Here is a 17,027-nt window from a genome sequence, read left to right on the forward strand (position 1 = left end):
TGTAATGCATTACATGCACTACTACACCAATGATCACTTTGGCAACCAACAGGTTTGTATGAAATGGTTTCATATTAAGATATGTATGTTCTTGTGTCTTGAATTACCTAACTTGTCTAGTATCATATTATTGTGTCTCACATTTTTACAGAACTATGAGTTGCATACTTCTGAATTGCTCTTATCCGAGCTAGTAGCACTTCAAGAGCAACTATCCGGATGGCTTGTGGACTACATTGTGAAGCTAGGAGCTGAACACAGCATACTCTAGGTGTAATACATAGATGGTATCGATCGTTCTTATCAAATATTGTAATATATTTGGTGTATGGACTCTTTCTTTTAGTCTCAATGTATGGACTCTTTGTTTCAATCTTAATGTATGGACTCTTTCATTTAATCTTGATGTATGAGCTCCTTGGTTGAATTCTGCTGCTATAATTATTTATGTTGTAAAAATGGTGCAATATTATTATATGATTATTTTTTAATGGCAAAAAGATCTTCACCGCCGGTTCAAACCGTTGATGATTACTTATCACCGCTGGTTGCTGTCGTGCACCGCCGGTTCGAGACAACAACCAACGGTGATGAGTACCTGATGAGTACTCATCACCAACGGTTTTCACACTCATCACCAACGGTTTGTGAACCGGCGGTGATGACCCCCTCACCACCGGCGGTGATGGCCCCGCCCAACACCATCGACTTAAATCCGATGCCCCCAAACAAGCGGTGATAGCGTTTTTGAACCGGCAGTGATGGGGGCGCTGGAGTAGTGGCCGCAGCAGCTCCCGGCTTTGCTCCATGCTGCTGCTGCTCACCTACACTGGTCGTCGTTGCCCCACAGCGTTCCCCCATGTTGGCGCCACGGCTCATTTGCGCCGAGCGTCGCTGCCCCACGCCACTCCCCCACGTCGGTGCCGTGGCTCACCTACGCTGGCCGTCGTTGCCCCATGCCGCTCCACCGCATCGGTGCCATGGCTCACCTGCGCCGGCGGTCGCTCCCCTGTGTCGGCACCGTGGTTCCGCACGTCGTCCGCAGCTGCAGCTGCCCCATGATGGCTACGGCTGCTTGTGCTGGCCGCCGCTCCCCCGCATTGGCTGCCGTGGCTCTCCACGCCAGCTGCCGCTGCAGTTGCCCCACGACGGCCGCGGCTGCCTTCGCCACTCGGCCGCGGTTGCTTGCGCCAGCTGCTGCTCCCCTGCATCGGCCGCTGCGGCTCCCTACGCTGGCCGCCGCTGCAGCTGCCCCACGCCAGCCACGGCTGCCTGCGCCGCTCGGCTGGGAGGAGGAGGAGGGGAGGGGCCTGCACGGGAGAGGAGGGGAGGCACGGCTGGGTGGCTATGGTGGGAGGGGGAGGGGGAGGGGAGTCGGCGTTGGGGAGGAGATGCAGGGAAGAGGAGGAGGGGAGGGAGGTGATGTTGTGGAGGAGGCGGCGGCGTGGGAGGATAAGATCGAGAGAAATAAAATGAGGAGAGGAAAGAGAGGGAGAGGAGAAGAGTGAAATTGGATAGTCACACTATCGCCGCCGGGTCGTATTACGAACCAGCGGTGATGCTATATTTAACCATCTGATCGTAATACGACCCGGCGGTGATGCCATTTGAATCCATCACCGCCAGTTCGATTTAAACTGGCAGTGATAAGGTGTTTACGATGATTTGGTTTTGTAGTAGTGTAGCACGCTCTCTCTCACTCATACATACACAGTTTCTACAGTCACCATTCTCTTGTCCCTATCATGGTAACCACGACCCACCATTTTAGTACCTCCAGCCCACAGTCCGGCCACCAGGGCCTTGCTGTACCACCATCCAGCCACCTCTGCCCTTCTTCGTCTTAGCCCAAGGTCACTGGAGATCACCAAAATCCTGTTCTCGTTACCCTTCGTCCCTTCCCAATCATGCTTGCCGGCAACAATGGCAGCTGCGTTGCGCTGCGTTGACACTACCATTTTCAGACGATAGATATATACGAGTATGAGGTGACAACTTTCCGATGACAAACAATTCTCATCTTCGAGAATGTGTGGTTGTTGCATCCTGAAGCAGACGATTCCCAAATTAGGCTTGTCTGCCAGCTTACCGAAATAATCCATCTATCTGAACTCTAAATCTTTCTCTGCCGTCCACAGTGTGCTGTGAGTGGCGTCTGTCCCTGTGCCTAAAAATAGTAGCATGCCTGCATCCGGCATACCCTCCAGCCCACCACCCCCATTCTCCCCTCGCCATCGCTCCTTCCCCCCGCGGTGGTAGGCCAGAGGACAGGTGGGGAGGGAAGGAGGGGTGGAAGGGACCGTCGCTTGCAGGGCCGCTGGAGACAATGGCGGACGAGACGGCCAAGGCCCTGAAGCCGATGAAGGCGACGTCGGACGGCGTCTTCCAGGGAGAGAACCCGCTGAACTCGGCGCTGCCGCTCGCCATCCTGCAGATATGCATTGTCGTCGTGCTCACCCGCGTGCTCGCCTTCATGCTCCGTCCGCTGCGGCAGCCGCGCGTTATCGCCGAGATCATTGTGAGTTGTTCTTGCTGCCGCCATATGCTATTATGGCTTCGGTTGGCTGATGATTTCGTTCTGTGATCAGGGTGGCATTCTGCTTGGCCCGTCCGCGCTGGGCCGCAGCACCGTGTTCCTGAACACGGTGTTCCCCAAGCAGAGCCTGACGGTGCTCGACACCCTCGCCAACATCGGCCTCCTCTACTTCCTCTTCCTCGTCGGCCTGGAGCTCGACCTCCGCGCCATCCGCCGCACCGGCAGCTCGGCCCTCGTCATCGCCGTCGCCGGGATCTCCCTCCCTTTCATCATGGGCATCGGCACCTCCTACGTCCTCCAGCAAACCGTCGCCCGCGGCGTCCCCACGGGGCCGTTCCTCGTCTTCATGGGCGTCGCGCTCTCCATCACCGCGTTCCCCGTGCTGGCGCGCATTCTCGCCGAGCTCAAGCTGCTCACCACCGACCTCGGCCGCATGGCCATGTCGGCCGCCGCCGTCAACGACGTCGTTGCGTGGATACTTCTGGCCCTCGCCATTGCCTTGTCCGGCAGCGGCTCGCCTCTTGTCTCCTTATGGGTGCTGCTAACGGGAGTCGGCTTCGTCCTCGCGGCCTTCTTCTTCCTCCGGCCTGTTCTCAATTGGATGGCACGGCGATCCCCCGAGGGAGAGCCGGTGAAGGAGCTCTACATCTGCGCGACTCTGGCCATCGTGCTTGCCGCCGGGTTCGCCACGGACACCATTGGCATCCACGCGCTCTTCGGCGCGTTCATTGTCGGCATCATCGTGCCCAAGGAAGGGCCCTTCGCCGGGGTCCTCCTGGAGAAGGTGGAGGACCTCATCTCTGGCCTGTTCCTGCCGCTCTACTTCGTGTCCAGCGGCCTCAAGACGAACGTAATGACCATCAAGGGCGGCGAGTCGTGGGAGCTCCTCGTGCTCGTCGTCGGCACCGCGTGCATCGGCAAGATCGGCGGCACGCTGATCGCGTCGCTCGTCGTGCGCGTGCCGTTGCGTGAGGCGGTCACGCTCGGCTTCCTGATGAACACCAAGGGGCTCGTGGAGCTCATCGTCCTCAACATCGGCAAGGATCGGCATGTCCTCAACGACGAGACCTTCGCCATCCTCGTGCTCATGGCGCTCATCACAACCTTCATCACAACGCCGGTGGTCATGGCCATATACAAGCCGGCGCGGCGTGGGCCGCCTTACAAGAACCGCGCCGTGGAGCGCGCGAACCCCAACGACGAGTTCCGGATGATGGCGTGCTTCCACAGCACGCGCAACATCCCCACCATCATCAACCTGATGGAGTCGTCGCGCGGCAAACGGAAGCGTGGCATCACCGTCTACGCCATGCACCTCGTGGAGCTCTCCGAGCGGTCATCTGCCATCTCCATGGTCCACAAGGCACGGCGCAACGGTATGCCGTTCTGGAACAGGCGGTGCAACGGCGACGGGGACGTCGACCAGCTCGTTGTCGCCTTCGAGACGTACCAGCAGCTGAGCCGCGTGTCGATCCGTGCCATGACGGCCATCTCCGACCTGCACACCATCCACGAGGACATCGTCACCAGCGCGCACCAGAAGCGGGCCGCGCTCATCGTTCTCCCCTTCCACAAGCTCCACCAGATGGACGGCCACATGGAGTCGCTGGGCGACCAGTACCAGCACATCAACCAGCGCGTGCTCCACCACGCGCCGTGCTCCGTCGGCATCCTCGTCGACCGTGGCCTCGGCGGCGCCGCTCAGGTGGCTGCCAGCGACGTGTCCTACACCATCGTCGTCATCTTCTTCGGAGGCCGCGACGACCACGAGGCCCTGGCCTACGGCATGCGCATGGTCGAGCACCCAGGCATCGCGCTCCACGTGCTACGCTTCTCGCCGCAGAGCGACGCCGGCGACCGCGCCACCGACGACGCGTTCCTTGAAGACTTCCGGACCAATGTGGCTAACGGGAACGAATCCGTACAGTACGAAGAGAAGCAAGTGGGAGGGAGGGCGGAGGTCATCGAGGCGTTCAAGGCAGCAGGGCGGTGCAACCTGTTCCTGGTCGGGCAGGGCGCGCCATGCACGCCGCTGGCTGACCGGAGCACGGACGACTGCCCTGAGCTCGGGCCGGTGGGTAGTTACCTGGTGCTACCGGAGTTCTCAACGGTAGCATCGGTGCTGGTGATGAAACAGTACGATCCCACGGCGAAGCACTACGACCTCGTCGAGGAGGTGGCCGAAATAGCGGTGGACGTCGACACGCCGGGCCCCAGCAATAGGGAAACGAACACCAGCTTCCGTGCTGGATGATATATGCTATCAACGTATCGAGCAGATATATATGCTGCAAGATTATCGTGTAATTAACGTAATCTGATAGAGGTGTAAATGGATGGAGGTATAGGGTCAGCAGACCGTACCTTTGATTATTTGGAGTGCCCAAGGGCGTATTTCATCCAACAGGATTGTGAAATTTAGCTTTTAAAGGCTATAGCTAATCCAAATAGGTCAGATTTTGGTTCAACCTTTACAGTCCATTTTACAGTTTTTACGAGTTTGTGCTTTGGGGCTTTCAGAAGCTCTATCTAATCCCAACAGACCAGCTTTTATTACACTCGCATATATAAGCTTCGAACTAGCTTACATATATAATGTGATGTGTATCTAAACAGGTACTAAGTTGGGCTAACTAAACCAATACCTTTTCAAATTAAGAATTTAAGATACTGTTTGGTTCACACACTGGTATCGTAAACGGTATGGGAAATGGATTACGGGGTGATTGGTGGAGGGATCACTGATCCCCTGCTTCGTTTGGTTGCACAAGTCGTAACGGTATTAACTAACAGAGCAGTGTCCTTGCCCTTCACATCGGTGTAGACTATAGACTCTCTCCAGCAAAGAATCTTTTGAAGAAGACTGAGCAAATCTGTGCTGAATATCACCGAATGCAGAAGAATTTTCTGAACACAAGGTGAAAACTTCTACCATATGTCCAATACGCGATGTGTCCTCCTTTGCTCCGATCATGGAATCAAATTCCTTCACTCCGATCAATCTGGTTCTACTGGAAGTGAAGAGGATTCAATCCAAATTGCCGTAGACGTCTATGGCAAGCATCAACCTCCGTACGGTGCCGACCGGCGGGCGGCTGTTCCCTATCCGTTTTGGACTTCATGGTGCCTCGCTACCGCCGGCGCCTGCAACGAGCGGGCGAAATCGATGTTGATGGCAGATGGTCGCAGTCGCGTAGAGGGTAGAGGAGGATATGGGAGCATAGAGGAGAGCGAGGGTTCAGGCCGCGGTACGGAACGAGGCGCTCGAGCCTGGAGGTGGGTGGCACGGGGAGACGAAGGGGGTGCTCGCCGGAGACGCGGGGGGGGGGGGGGGTGTGGTGGGGCGGTCAGTCCTGACGGAGTCGAACGAAGACGACGAATCGATCTATGGGTAGCGCATTACGGCGCGGATGGAGGGGTATCGGTTTCGTACTGGCTGGAATCTGATTATGTGAGACTCGTTTACGGCAAGCGGTGAACCAAACAAGATTGTGGAATCCAGTTGTAACACCCACATCCAAACAATATTTATCGAAATCAAATAGCGCTGTAATCCGTTTGCGTTACATTTGGCCTAACCAAACGCTACCTGAGATATGACCTCAAGCTTAATTAGATCCATCAAGATTGTGGAATCCAGTTGTAACACCCACATCCAAATTTGAAAATGATCCAGCTCCCACGTGGAATGGGCTCACATACACGTAACACCTGACTTATATGCGTCCTCGTTTTGTACAAAACGATTAATTCGAATATATTATATTTGGAGCAACAAAAATTATATGCCGCCCTGGACATAGATGACACTAATTTCAAAACAGGAGCATGGGCGATAACGGGCCTAAATGAAAACTCTAATGGGATAGGGTGTAGCACTAAGCTTTTAGAAGCTCAGCTGATCTAAACTGACCAGCTTCAAGATGCATCTCCCTAGCTTTTACTTGCTTGTCATGGGGCTTTTCAAAGTTGTAACTTCTACAAATATACAAACTTTTGATCGAGCATTTCCAATCTACCATCTACCTTTTAACAATCTACAAGTTACATAGCAGATTTTCACAATCTGGGTGGATCCTAACATGGTCCAAATACATGATGCAATTAAATCATTAAAATTTATGTTTCATGTATGTATCATTAGAATATTTTCCTTCTATTTTGTTAAGAAGTAAGCACGTAATTTTTATCCATCACTTAATTTATTGTTTCGGAATAGGACATTATGCCCATTTCAATTATGAATGAATTGTGTATTGTTGCTGAAAACCGCTAGTAATGCATTTTCAGTGGCAGTTGTCCTAGGCTCCGTTTGGATCCCTTCATTTCGCAGAATTGGAATCTACTTAATAGAGTAGCCTATTTATCTTGGAACGTGGCATTCCACAACTTTCCAAAGTGTATATAAGTTTATCTTAAATTCATGGGTGTGGAAGATGGAAATTGATTCTATATATCCTCGTGTCCCCGAGATGTTGAGATGAAAAGTCATAACTGATCCTGGGAGACGACCGCTCCCCGCTCGCATCGCCCCCAGGAGTGACCTGAGCGGACCGCCGCCACCGCCCCAGTCCACCCGCCTCCCTCCCTCCACCTCGCCGCCGCCAGAGGGCCTCTGCGCGAAAGTCCACCAGGGCTCAAGGACGGTGGCGGCGGGGCTTCTTCCTCATGAGCTTCTCCCTCCCTCCCACTGTCCCTTTCCCTTCCCTCTCGACGGCGCGCATGGCGGGTGGCTCCGGCTTCGGCGGCCGGCACTACGGCTCGGTGGTGGCCAGATCCACCACGTGCCAGGCTGGATCTGCTCCTTCCCCACTCACGTCGGCAAGGTCCGGGGCAGCGCGGTTGGCTCGCCAGCCGGCATGCCATCCCGGATCTGCAGGTCGGCCAGGTGGCCAGATCCGGCACCATGGTGGCTGGATCTGGCACGTTTGGGTACGGCATGGTGCTCGGCCACGGCGTGCGCCTGCAGAGCGGCGCCTGCATGGCAGGGGCAGTGCTTTGCTGCGGCGCGAAGAAGCATAGCGGCGCCTCGACAGCGTCGGATGCCTGGGCAGCGCGGGTCCCAGCGACGCGCGGCCTTTCTCAGGTATACGTTGGGCACGCCGTCCAGTCGTGGTTACATGCACGCACGCACTGCCCGTCGGCCTAACAGTGCAGCGGGGCCTCACGGCTTCGCGCGCGGGGGCTTGGCGGAGGCTGCGTCGGCAGCGGCGGCTCGCGCAGCTGCTTTGTGCCTCACAGCGCAGTGGAGCCTGGTCTGAGGAGGTGGTGGCCGACGCAGCTTTGCGGCTGCTGTGTGCAGCCGGCGCGTCGATGCCTTACTTCACGGGCCCGCGTGGGGGCTGAATCGGCCATGGATCTGCGCTTCTCCTCCGGCCCCACTGCTCCTTGTGGCTCTGATCTTCCTCATTCAAGCTCGGTGGTAGCCATGGCCATAGCTATACGCAGCGGCGGTTTTGGGCGAAAGCTCTATCTAGCTCATGCTTAGGCTGGCGATGGTGGCATCCTCAGACTTCACACCTCTCGCTAGAGGCGTTGTTGAAGAACTTCCTGTCGGTGTTTTACTGCCACGCCCGCCGAGGGATACCCCCGAGGTGATGAGTTTGTAGGTAGGGTATCGCCGAGATCAGGAACTCGAAGGTGCAAAGGAATGCAAGGTTTTAGACAGGTTCGGGCCACTGAGAGCGTAATACCCTATGTCCTGTGTGGTTTGTATTGCCTTTGATGATGATTATCTCCGAGGGGGTCCCTGTCCGCCCTTATATAGTCTGTGGGGACAGGTTTACATAGAAGTTCTTGTTGGATACAAGCCCAGGAGTCCTACCCGAGTACTTCTCGGGTAGTTTCCTACCGTGTCTGACTAGTTTCACTACTGTACAAGTAATCCTACTGCATTACGAGTAGTTACAACAGATGTAGGGCATGAGCCATATCCTATCCCGTATCCTAGGAGAAGTGTGCCACGTGGACAGTCCATGTGCCTGGGTCTGACAAGCCTCCAAGCTCTTCGTAGCCGAGTACTGCAGGCGTCCGAGTACTTCTGAGGGCGTCTTCGAGTTCTCCCGAACTTCATCTTGAAGGTGTCCTCCGAGTACTTCCTTGGCTGTGTCGAGGCTGTGAGGTGCCGATGCCCCGAGTAGTTGTCCAATCTTCTTTATACGGGGTGCGATTAAACTCGCACTCCATATGGAGTAGCCCTCGAGCCTTAGATTGACTCGTAGCATCAGGCTGAGGGTCAATTTAATCTTGAGTCTTCTATCCTTATCTTCCAGCAGATTTGAAAAATAAGTCACTGATGACACGTGCCCGCAGCCCCCGAGCCTTGAATCCAAATCTCCAAGTTTTGGAATAAAGGATCCAAAGAATCGTGGCATGCAATATATGACGGTAAAGATTTGTTGGTGAATATGGGCAAATTGGTGTAGAAAATTTGAAAACCTCTTTTTTTGGGATGAATTCCCTGAAAAATGGTGAAACAAATAACATCTCCAACAAACACCCAAATTACCTCTCAAATCAATCTTTGTGCCCTGAGCCAATGACTAGATATGTCCTCTAGGTAATAATTTGAACAAACCCCTTATTTCGGAATAAAATCCCTAAAATAATGGTTAACAAACATCTACCCAAGATAATACTTAAAAAGCCTCTTGGATCGTGTATTGTCGAGTAATTGTAAAACGTCTAGCATGTAAGCATGAGAGCTGTCCCTTGAGGCACGCTGAGTGCCTTGTCCCATCAAGCTCCCGAGCCAGGAACCAGATGATAAGCATAAAGTAGTCGTAGCAGCACGGTGGCGCTAGCCCCCGATCCAGGCATTGGGCAAGCAGCCGCTGAGTCTTGAACAGTCGATGAAGCCATCTGGTCGTAGTCAATCCCGACTAGGATTGTAGTCAAGATGAATAGTCAAAGTAGTCGAACATGCGTAGAACATGTCGTGAATTAGAAGACTTCTTGTCATGGGAGTGAGACCCCTTCAATAACATAGTGTGCAAATCGGAAACAAGTAATATATTACTGGAAAATATGGGAGCGAGGCTTGCGCATAGTACCAGTTGTAAACTAGTAAAACGGTGTTGTACTGGAAGTATGAGCACAAGGCCCCTTTAGTAACCCAAAGTACTAGTCGGGAACTAGTAATTAGTTACTGGAAGTATGGGAGCGAGACTCTTTCAGTAAACTTGCGTGTAGTACCAGTCGTAAACCGGTAAAATAGAGTTATACTGGTAGTATCAATCTCCAGGCACCAATAGAAGATGTCCCTAGTTGATCAAGGATGGAACTGATGTAGATGTTCAATATTCCAAGAATTTGGAACCTCCTGGCCATCCAGGTACTGTAAGCGATAAGATCTAGGGCCTGTAACCTTGTGCACAACGAAAGGTCATTCCCACCGTGAATTAAGTTTGTGTAGCCCGGTATCATCCTGGATTCGTCGAAGAACCATATCTTCAACATTGAAAGGGCGTGGTTGAACATTCCTGTCATGGTAACGATGAACTCCTTGTAAGTAGCGGGCCAACTGGAGCAATGCATTGCATCGGATTTCCTCGGCTGAGTCAAGCTCGAGATGTCTTGCATTGTCAGCCTCGCCTTCTTCAAACATCTCCAGTTGTGGAGACTTCCACATCACGTCAGCTGGTAATATAGCTTTAGACTCGTAGACGAGAAAAAAAGGTGAATCTCCTATGGCTTTGCTTGGTTGTGTGCGAAGCCCACAGACTACTGATGAGATCTCATTGATCCACTCGCCGCCCTTTTTGTTGTTCTAGTCATAGAGTCATTTTTTCAATCCATCAAGAATCAAGCCGTTGGCACGCTCAACCTAGCCATTGGCCCGCGGGTGAGCTACTGAAACATATTTGACTTTAATGGAACTGCGTTCACAGAAATCCTAGAACTGATGCAAGTGGAAATTAGATCCCAAATCTGTGATGATGGTGTTAGGAAAGCTGAAATGGTGTAAGATGTGGCAGATTAAGGTGACCACTCTATCCACCGTAAGCGTTGCGATTAGCTTGTACTCGATCCACTTGGTAAACTTGTACACGTGTGTGAAACCTCCTGGTGCAGTTTTTAAGGGCCCTATCATGTCCAGGCCCCAGCATGCAAAAGGCCATGAAGGTGGTATGGTGATGAGGTTATAAGCCAGAACATGAGGATGTTTGCCAAAGAATTGGTAGTTGGTACATCGACAAAAGAGTGCTTTGGCATCTGCCAAAGCAATCGGCCAGTAGAAACCAGATCGAAACGCCTTGCCGACTATGTGCGAGAAGCCGCGTGGTTCCCGCATACGCCTTCGTGAATCTCTTGGAGTATTTCTTTGCCCTCCTCTGTGTTGACACACTTCATGAGTATGCCTGATGCTGATCTACGCTTGTACAGGTTGCCCCCAACTAGAACATACCCTTTGCTGCACCGTAGGATGCGAGTAGCTTCAGCGCTCTTTGGGTCGACGCCGGGGGGTAGTTTGTGCTCCTTGATGTAGTCGATGTAGGCCACCTTCCAGTCGACCTCGATCATCAAGACCTCTAAGTCGGGTTCCTTGGAACCCTAAGTGATGGAACTTGAGTCTGATGCCCTGATGGAAGGGTGATGCAACTCATGAACAAAAACTCCCGGTAGGACGTTAGCTCGATCAGAACCCAGTTTGGAGAGCACATCCGCGACCACATTGTTGTCGCTTATCACATGATGAATTTCCAGCCCCAAGAACTTTTTCTCGAGCTTGCGTGTTTCCGTAACGTAGGCGTCCATGGTGTCCTTGTTGATGTCCCACTCCTTGTTGACTTGTTGAACCACCAGTAAGGAGTCACCGTAGACAAGTAGTCGCTTGATGACTAGGGAGACTGCCCAGCAATAATGCCTCATACTCGGCTTCATTGTTAAAGACCTCGATTAGTATTTGAAACACGTACTTGAGCTATTCTCCTCTCAGGCTGATGAAAAGCACTCCCGCACCACCGCCACCAAGCTTGAGTGAGCCATCAAAGTACATGACCCAATGCTCTGGCTGGTTGGTTGGGGCTTCCACTTGGTTTTCTCGCCACTCTACCATGAAATCGACTAGTGCCTGCGACTTGATGGCTGTCGGGGCTTGAAGTTGAGTGTAAGGGCTCCTAGCTCCACTGCCCATTTAGAGATGCTCCCGGTAGCATCCCGATTGTGGAGGATATCCGCCAATGGGAAGTCGGAGACCACCAGGATATTGTATGCATCGAAGTAGTGGCAAAGCTTCCTGGAAGTGATGAGTATACCGTAAAGTATTTTTTGAATCATTGGGTAACGAACCTTAGATTCAGAGAAGACTTCGCTGATGAAGTAAACTGGTCGCTACACCCTGAAGGCGTGGCCTTCTTCCTGTCGTTCCACCATGATTGTCGTACTGACGATGTGAGTAGTCGTGGCAATGTAGAGTAGCAGGTTCTCGCCTGGTTGGGGAGCTATCAGGATGGGTGGCGACTGCAGATGGAGCTTGAGATCTTGCAGCGCATGGTTTGCCTCCTCGGTCCACTTGAACTTTTCGTGGAGCTTGAGCAATTTGAACAAGGGTAGTCCCCATTCTCCGAGTCAGGAGATAAATTGATTCAAAGCTGCCATGGAGCCTGTGAGCTTCTGGACATCCTTGATCATCTTTGGAGCATCCATGGCTGTGATGGCATTGATCTTCTCCGGATTTGCTTCGATCCTGCGGTGACTGATAATGAAACCGAGTAGTTTCCCTTGTAGCACACCAAAGACGCACTTCATCAGGTTAAGCTTCCGTCGAAACCGTCGCAAGCTGTTGAATGTCTCCTCGAGATCAGTGATGAACTCATCGTGGGATCTGGTCTTGATGACCACATCATCCATGTAAACTTCAACATTGCAGTGTAGCTGGTCCTCAAGGCACAGTTGGATGGCCCGTTGGTAAGTGGCTCCTGCGTTCGTCAACCCGAATGACATTGTAGTGTATGCGTATGCTCCAAAGGGGGTGATGAACGCTGTTTTGATCTGATCTTCCTCTTTGAGAGCTATCTAACGGTAGCCCGAGTAGTAGTCGAGGAAGGAGAGCAAGACGCAGCTAGATGTGGAGTCAATGACTTGGTCGATGCGTGGGAGTGTGAAGGGGTCCTTCGGGCAGTGTTTATTGAGGTCAGTATAATCCACACACATCCTCCATTCATTGTTATTCTTTTTCAGTATAAGTACAAGGTTAGCTAACCACTCGGAATGATACACTTCTTTAATAAAACCAGCCATGAGTAGTTTTGCTAGCTCTTTCTTGATAGCTTCCCTCTTATCGTGGGTGAAGTGCCGTAGTCGTTGCTTCTTCGGAGTGGCTTTAGGGTTGACTTTTAGGCAGTGCTCGATCAACTCCTTGGGAACCCCTGGCATATCACTGGCTTCCACGCAAATATGTCCTGGTTGGCCCTAGGGAAGCTGACGAGCACGCTTTCCTATTTATCGCCTAAGCCACCCCCGATCAAAGCAGTCTTGGATGGGTTGCCCTCTTGCAGCTGGATGGCCTTGATGCCGACATCGCTGGGGTTGGGTTTAACCCTCGACTGGCTGGGCCACTAATTGGAGATCTCCATCTCTGTGTTGGTCAGCTTCAGTGCGACCATGAGTACTTCTGCAGATGGCTCTGGCACGCGTGATGTCGTGGCATACTCGATCGCCTCCTGGTCGCAGTCGTACGACTTATTCAGGTCACCACGGAGTGTGAGTACACCTGTCTTGCCTGGCATTTTGAGGAGCAGGTATTCATAGTGGGGCATAGCCATGAATTTGGCTAGTGCCAATCTGCCAAGGATGGCATGGTATGACGAGTCGAAATCCGGCACCTCGAACTTGATGTACTCGGTGCGGTAGTTGCCTTTCGTCCCGAAGGTGACTAGCAAGACCAGTGACCCGAGAGGTGTAGCCGCGTTACTCGAGATGATGCCGTAGAAAGGAGCTTTGCTGAGAGTGAGCATCTTGGAGATATCCAGTCCCATCTTCTTCAGAGTACTCGCAAAAAGCAGGTTGAGGCCGCTCCCGCCGTCGATGAGGACTCGGGTGAGCTGTGAGCCCGCTGATGCGAACCCGCTAGGGTTTGTTCTTGATCTTTTGATGAGAGACGTGGGGTAACTCGGTTGATGGAGGAGATGACTTTCACGGCCCGGCTTCAGCCTTCCAAGGATGCTGCGCCTTAGCAACCGATACACCACCTCCTATGGTTGCCGCGATCTTGTCGAGTGCGACACCCGGCCACTAGGGCACTCGTCCTGCAAGCAATTGAAGAACTATCAAGAACAAGTAGAACAAGTACTGAAAATATGAGATGTAATTGAAGGTCTCAAATTGAATCTCAAATATGGTGGGTTCCGAAAACAAGTAGATGGGCAGCTGGATCAGCACGCGCGCCTACAAGGAAGTAGCAAAAGCTAAACTTGCATCTAACAAAACCCGATCTTGGCGGCGGCTAAAGGTTATAAAGAAGTGGGAGAATGACCACAAGGATGCTGGGTCGTGTTCCAACTCTAGGACGCATCCGAATTGGACTCAACTTGATACACGACCTATTGGGCCAAAATAGGGTGACGCAGCACCGTGGCTGAAAAGGACTCTGTAGTAAATCGATGATTGCGGTTGACTCCAATCAGATATGAAGCTGATTCCAGATCCTTTGGAAAGTAGATTGGATAAGCTTTCAAGGAAGTACTTGAATGACCAAAATGGAGTCCGGATGAAGTCGTGGCAGCCGTCACAATTCGTATCTGACCTGCAGTCCGAATCCAGCCTGCGCGATACCCCTTCCCTTTTGATCCAATCCATTGTTCCTGAGAAAACAAGAGTGCACGTGTCTGCATTGTGTAAATATGATGAACCTAAGCCTAAGAGTGAACTTACTTGATGGGTAAGCCGACGAGCACGAGCGCGAGTAATAGGACCAAGTGGTATTGTCGAAGTAGATACTGGTGTAGGTGTGGATGTATCGTTGGTGGTGATGTCCTCATCATCCTCCCCTTCTTGCATTTGAGTCGTCCTCATCAAATCTGTAATGTTAAATGTAGGACTAACCCCAAAATCTACAGGCAGGTCTAGCTTATATGCATTATCATTAAGTTTCTCTAACACTTTAAACGGTCCATTAGCCCGATGCATCAATTTAGACTTTCTCAAATCAGGAAACCTATCCTTTCTCAAGTATAATCAAACCAATTCACCAGGTTCAAAAATCAATTGCTTTCTACCTTTATCACCAGCAAGCTTATACTTAGAATTCGGGCGCTCTATATTTTCTTTAGTTGTTTTATGGAGTTTTAATATCAGTTCATCATGTTGCTTAGCATCAAAGTTCAATTTTTCAGAAGTGGGCAAAGATATTAAATCAATAGGAGCATGAGGTATCAAGACATAAACAATCTCAAAGGGGCACATCTTTGTAGTAGAATACATGGAACGATTATAAGCAAACTCAACATGAGGCAAACATTCTTCCTACAACTTAATATTTTTCTTTAAAATAGCCCTTAACATGGTAGACAAGGTTCGATTAACAACTTCAATTTGACCATCAGTTTGGGGATGACAAGTGGTAGAAAATAGAAGATTAGTTTCCAATTGTGCCCATAAAGTTCTCCAAAAGTGGCTAAGAAATTTGGCATCGTGATTAGAAACAATTATGTTTGGCACACCATGCAAATGAACAATTTCTCGAAAGAACAAATCATTAACATGTGTAGCATCATCAGTTTTATGACATGGTATAAAGTGTGCCATCTTAGAAAATCTATCCACAACCATAAAAATGCTATCACGTCCCTTCATAGTTCTAGGCAATGCCAACATGAAATCCATAGAAATATCCTCCCAAGGAGCACTAGGAACTGGTAAAGGCATATACAAACCATGCGGATTTAATCGTGACTTAGCTTTTTGACATGCAGTGCAGCGTGCAACAAATCGCTCCACATCTCTTCTCATTTTTGGCCAAAAGAAATGACCAGCAAGTACATCCTCTATCTTCTTTGCTCCAAAATGCCCCATCAAACCACCTACATGCGCTTCCTGTAACAACAATAAACAAATGGAGCTAGTTGGAATGCATAGCTTGTTAGCTCGAAACACAAACCCATCATTGACAATGAATTTTTTCCATGCTTTTCCATCCTTACAATGTAGCAAGACATCCTTAAAATCAGCATCATTCACATATTGTGTTTTAATTGTGTCCAAACCAAAAATCTTGCAATCAAGTTGTGTCAACAAAGTATATCATCTAGACAAAGCATCAGCAATGACGTTCTCTTTTCCTTTCTTGTATTTGATGACATTAGAAAAAGATTCAATAAATTCAACCCACTTTGCATGTCTACGGCTCAGTTTTCCTTGACTATGAATATGCTTCATGTTTCTAATGTGTGCACAAGAGCATACAATTCCTTATCATAAGTAGAATAATTCAGAATAGGTCCACTCAATTTCTCACTAAAATATGCAACAGGTTTACCATCTTGTAACAAAACACCACCCAAACCAATTACACTAGCATCACATTCAAGCTCAAAGGTCTTATTAAAATCAGAAAGTTGGAGGAGAGGTGCATGTGTCAACTTATCTTTCAACATGGTGAACGCATTCTCTTGTGTGGTGCCCCTAGAAAAAGGCATCCCCTTCTTCATAAGCGCATTCAATGGTGCAGAAATGCTTCACAAAGCTACGATAGAACCCAGCAAGTCCTAGAAAACTCCACATCTGTGTCATGGTCTTTGGTATAGGCCATCCCTAAATAGCTTCCACCTTGGCTTGATCAACTTCAATTCCCTGTGGAGTGACGATATAGCCAAGAAAAGATACTCGATCTGTGCAAAATGCACACTTCTCAAGGTTACCAAATAAATGTGCATCACATAAAGCATTAAAAACAGCATGTAAATGATCAAGATGTGCCTCTATGGATTTGCTGTAAATCAATATATCATCAAAGTAGACAACAATAAATTTTACAATGAAAGCATGCAGAACCTCATGCATTAATCGCATGAAGGTACTAGGTGCATTAGTTAACCCAAAAGGCATGACTAGCCACTCATATAACCTTAACTTAGTTTTGAAAGCAGTTTTCCATTCATCTTCTAATTTCATGCGAATCTGGTGGTACCCACTACGCAAATCAACTTTGGTAAATACAACAGCAAAACTCAATTCATCAAGCATATCATCCAAACATGGAATAGGATATCGATATCGAATTGTGATATTATTAATACTCTACAATCAACACACATACGCCACGTTCCATCTTTCTTGGGGACTAAAATAACCGGAACAGCACAAGGACTAAGGGACTCACGTACATAACCTTTGTCGAGTAGTTCTTGCACTTATCGCTGAATCTCTTTTGTTTCTTACGGATTGGTCCTGTACGGTGCATGGCTGGGCAATGATGCACCTGGAATTAGATCAATTTGGTGCTCAATCCCTCGTATTGGTGGCAGCCCCGCTGGTATTTCACTTGGAAACA

At 50.3% G+C, this 17,027-nt stretch overlaps 1 protein-coding gene across 1 annotated transcript; it reads left to right on the forward strand.

Moving 5' to 3' along the window:
* The first annotated feature begins 2,326 nt into the window (after positions 1-2,326).
* On the forward strand, positions 2,327-4,790 carry LOC112887733 (cation/H(+) antiporter 19-like). Its single transcript, XM_025953994.1, has 2 exons — positions 2,327-2,518; positions 2,589-4,790. The coding sequence occupies exons 1-2, from the start codon at positions 2,327-2,329 to the stop codon at positions 4,788-4,790; spliced, it is 2,394 nt and encodes a 797-aa protein (XP_025809779.1).
* Positions 4,791-17,027: the final 12,237 nt, after the last annotated feature.

Source organism: Panicum hallii, chromosome 3, assembly GCF_002211085.1.
Source record: "Panicum hallii strain FIL2 chromosome 3, PHallii_v3.1, whole genome shotgun sequence".
In the NCBI taxonomy this organism is placed as follows: domain Eukaryota; kingdom Viridiplantae; phylum Streptophyta; class Magnoliopsida; order Poales; family Poaceae; genus Panicum; species Panicum hallii.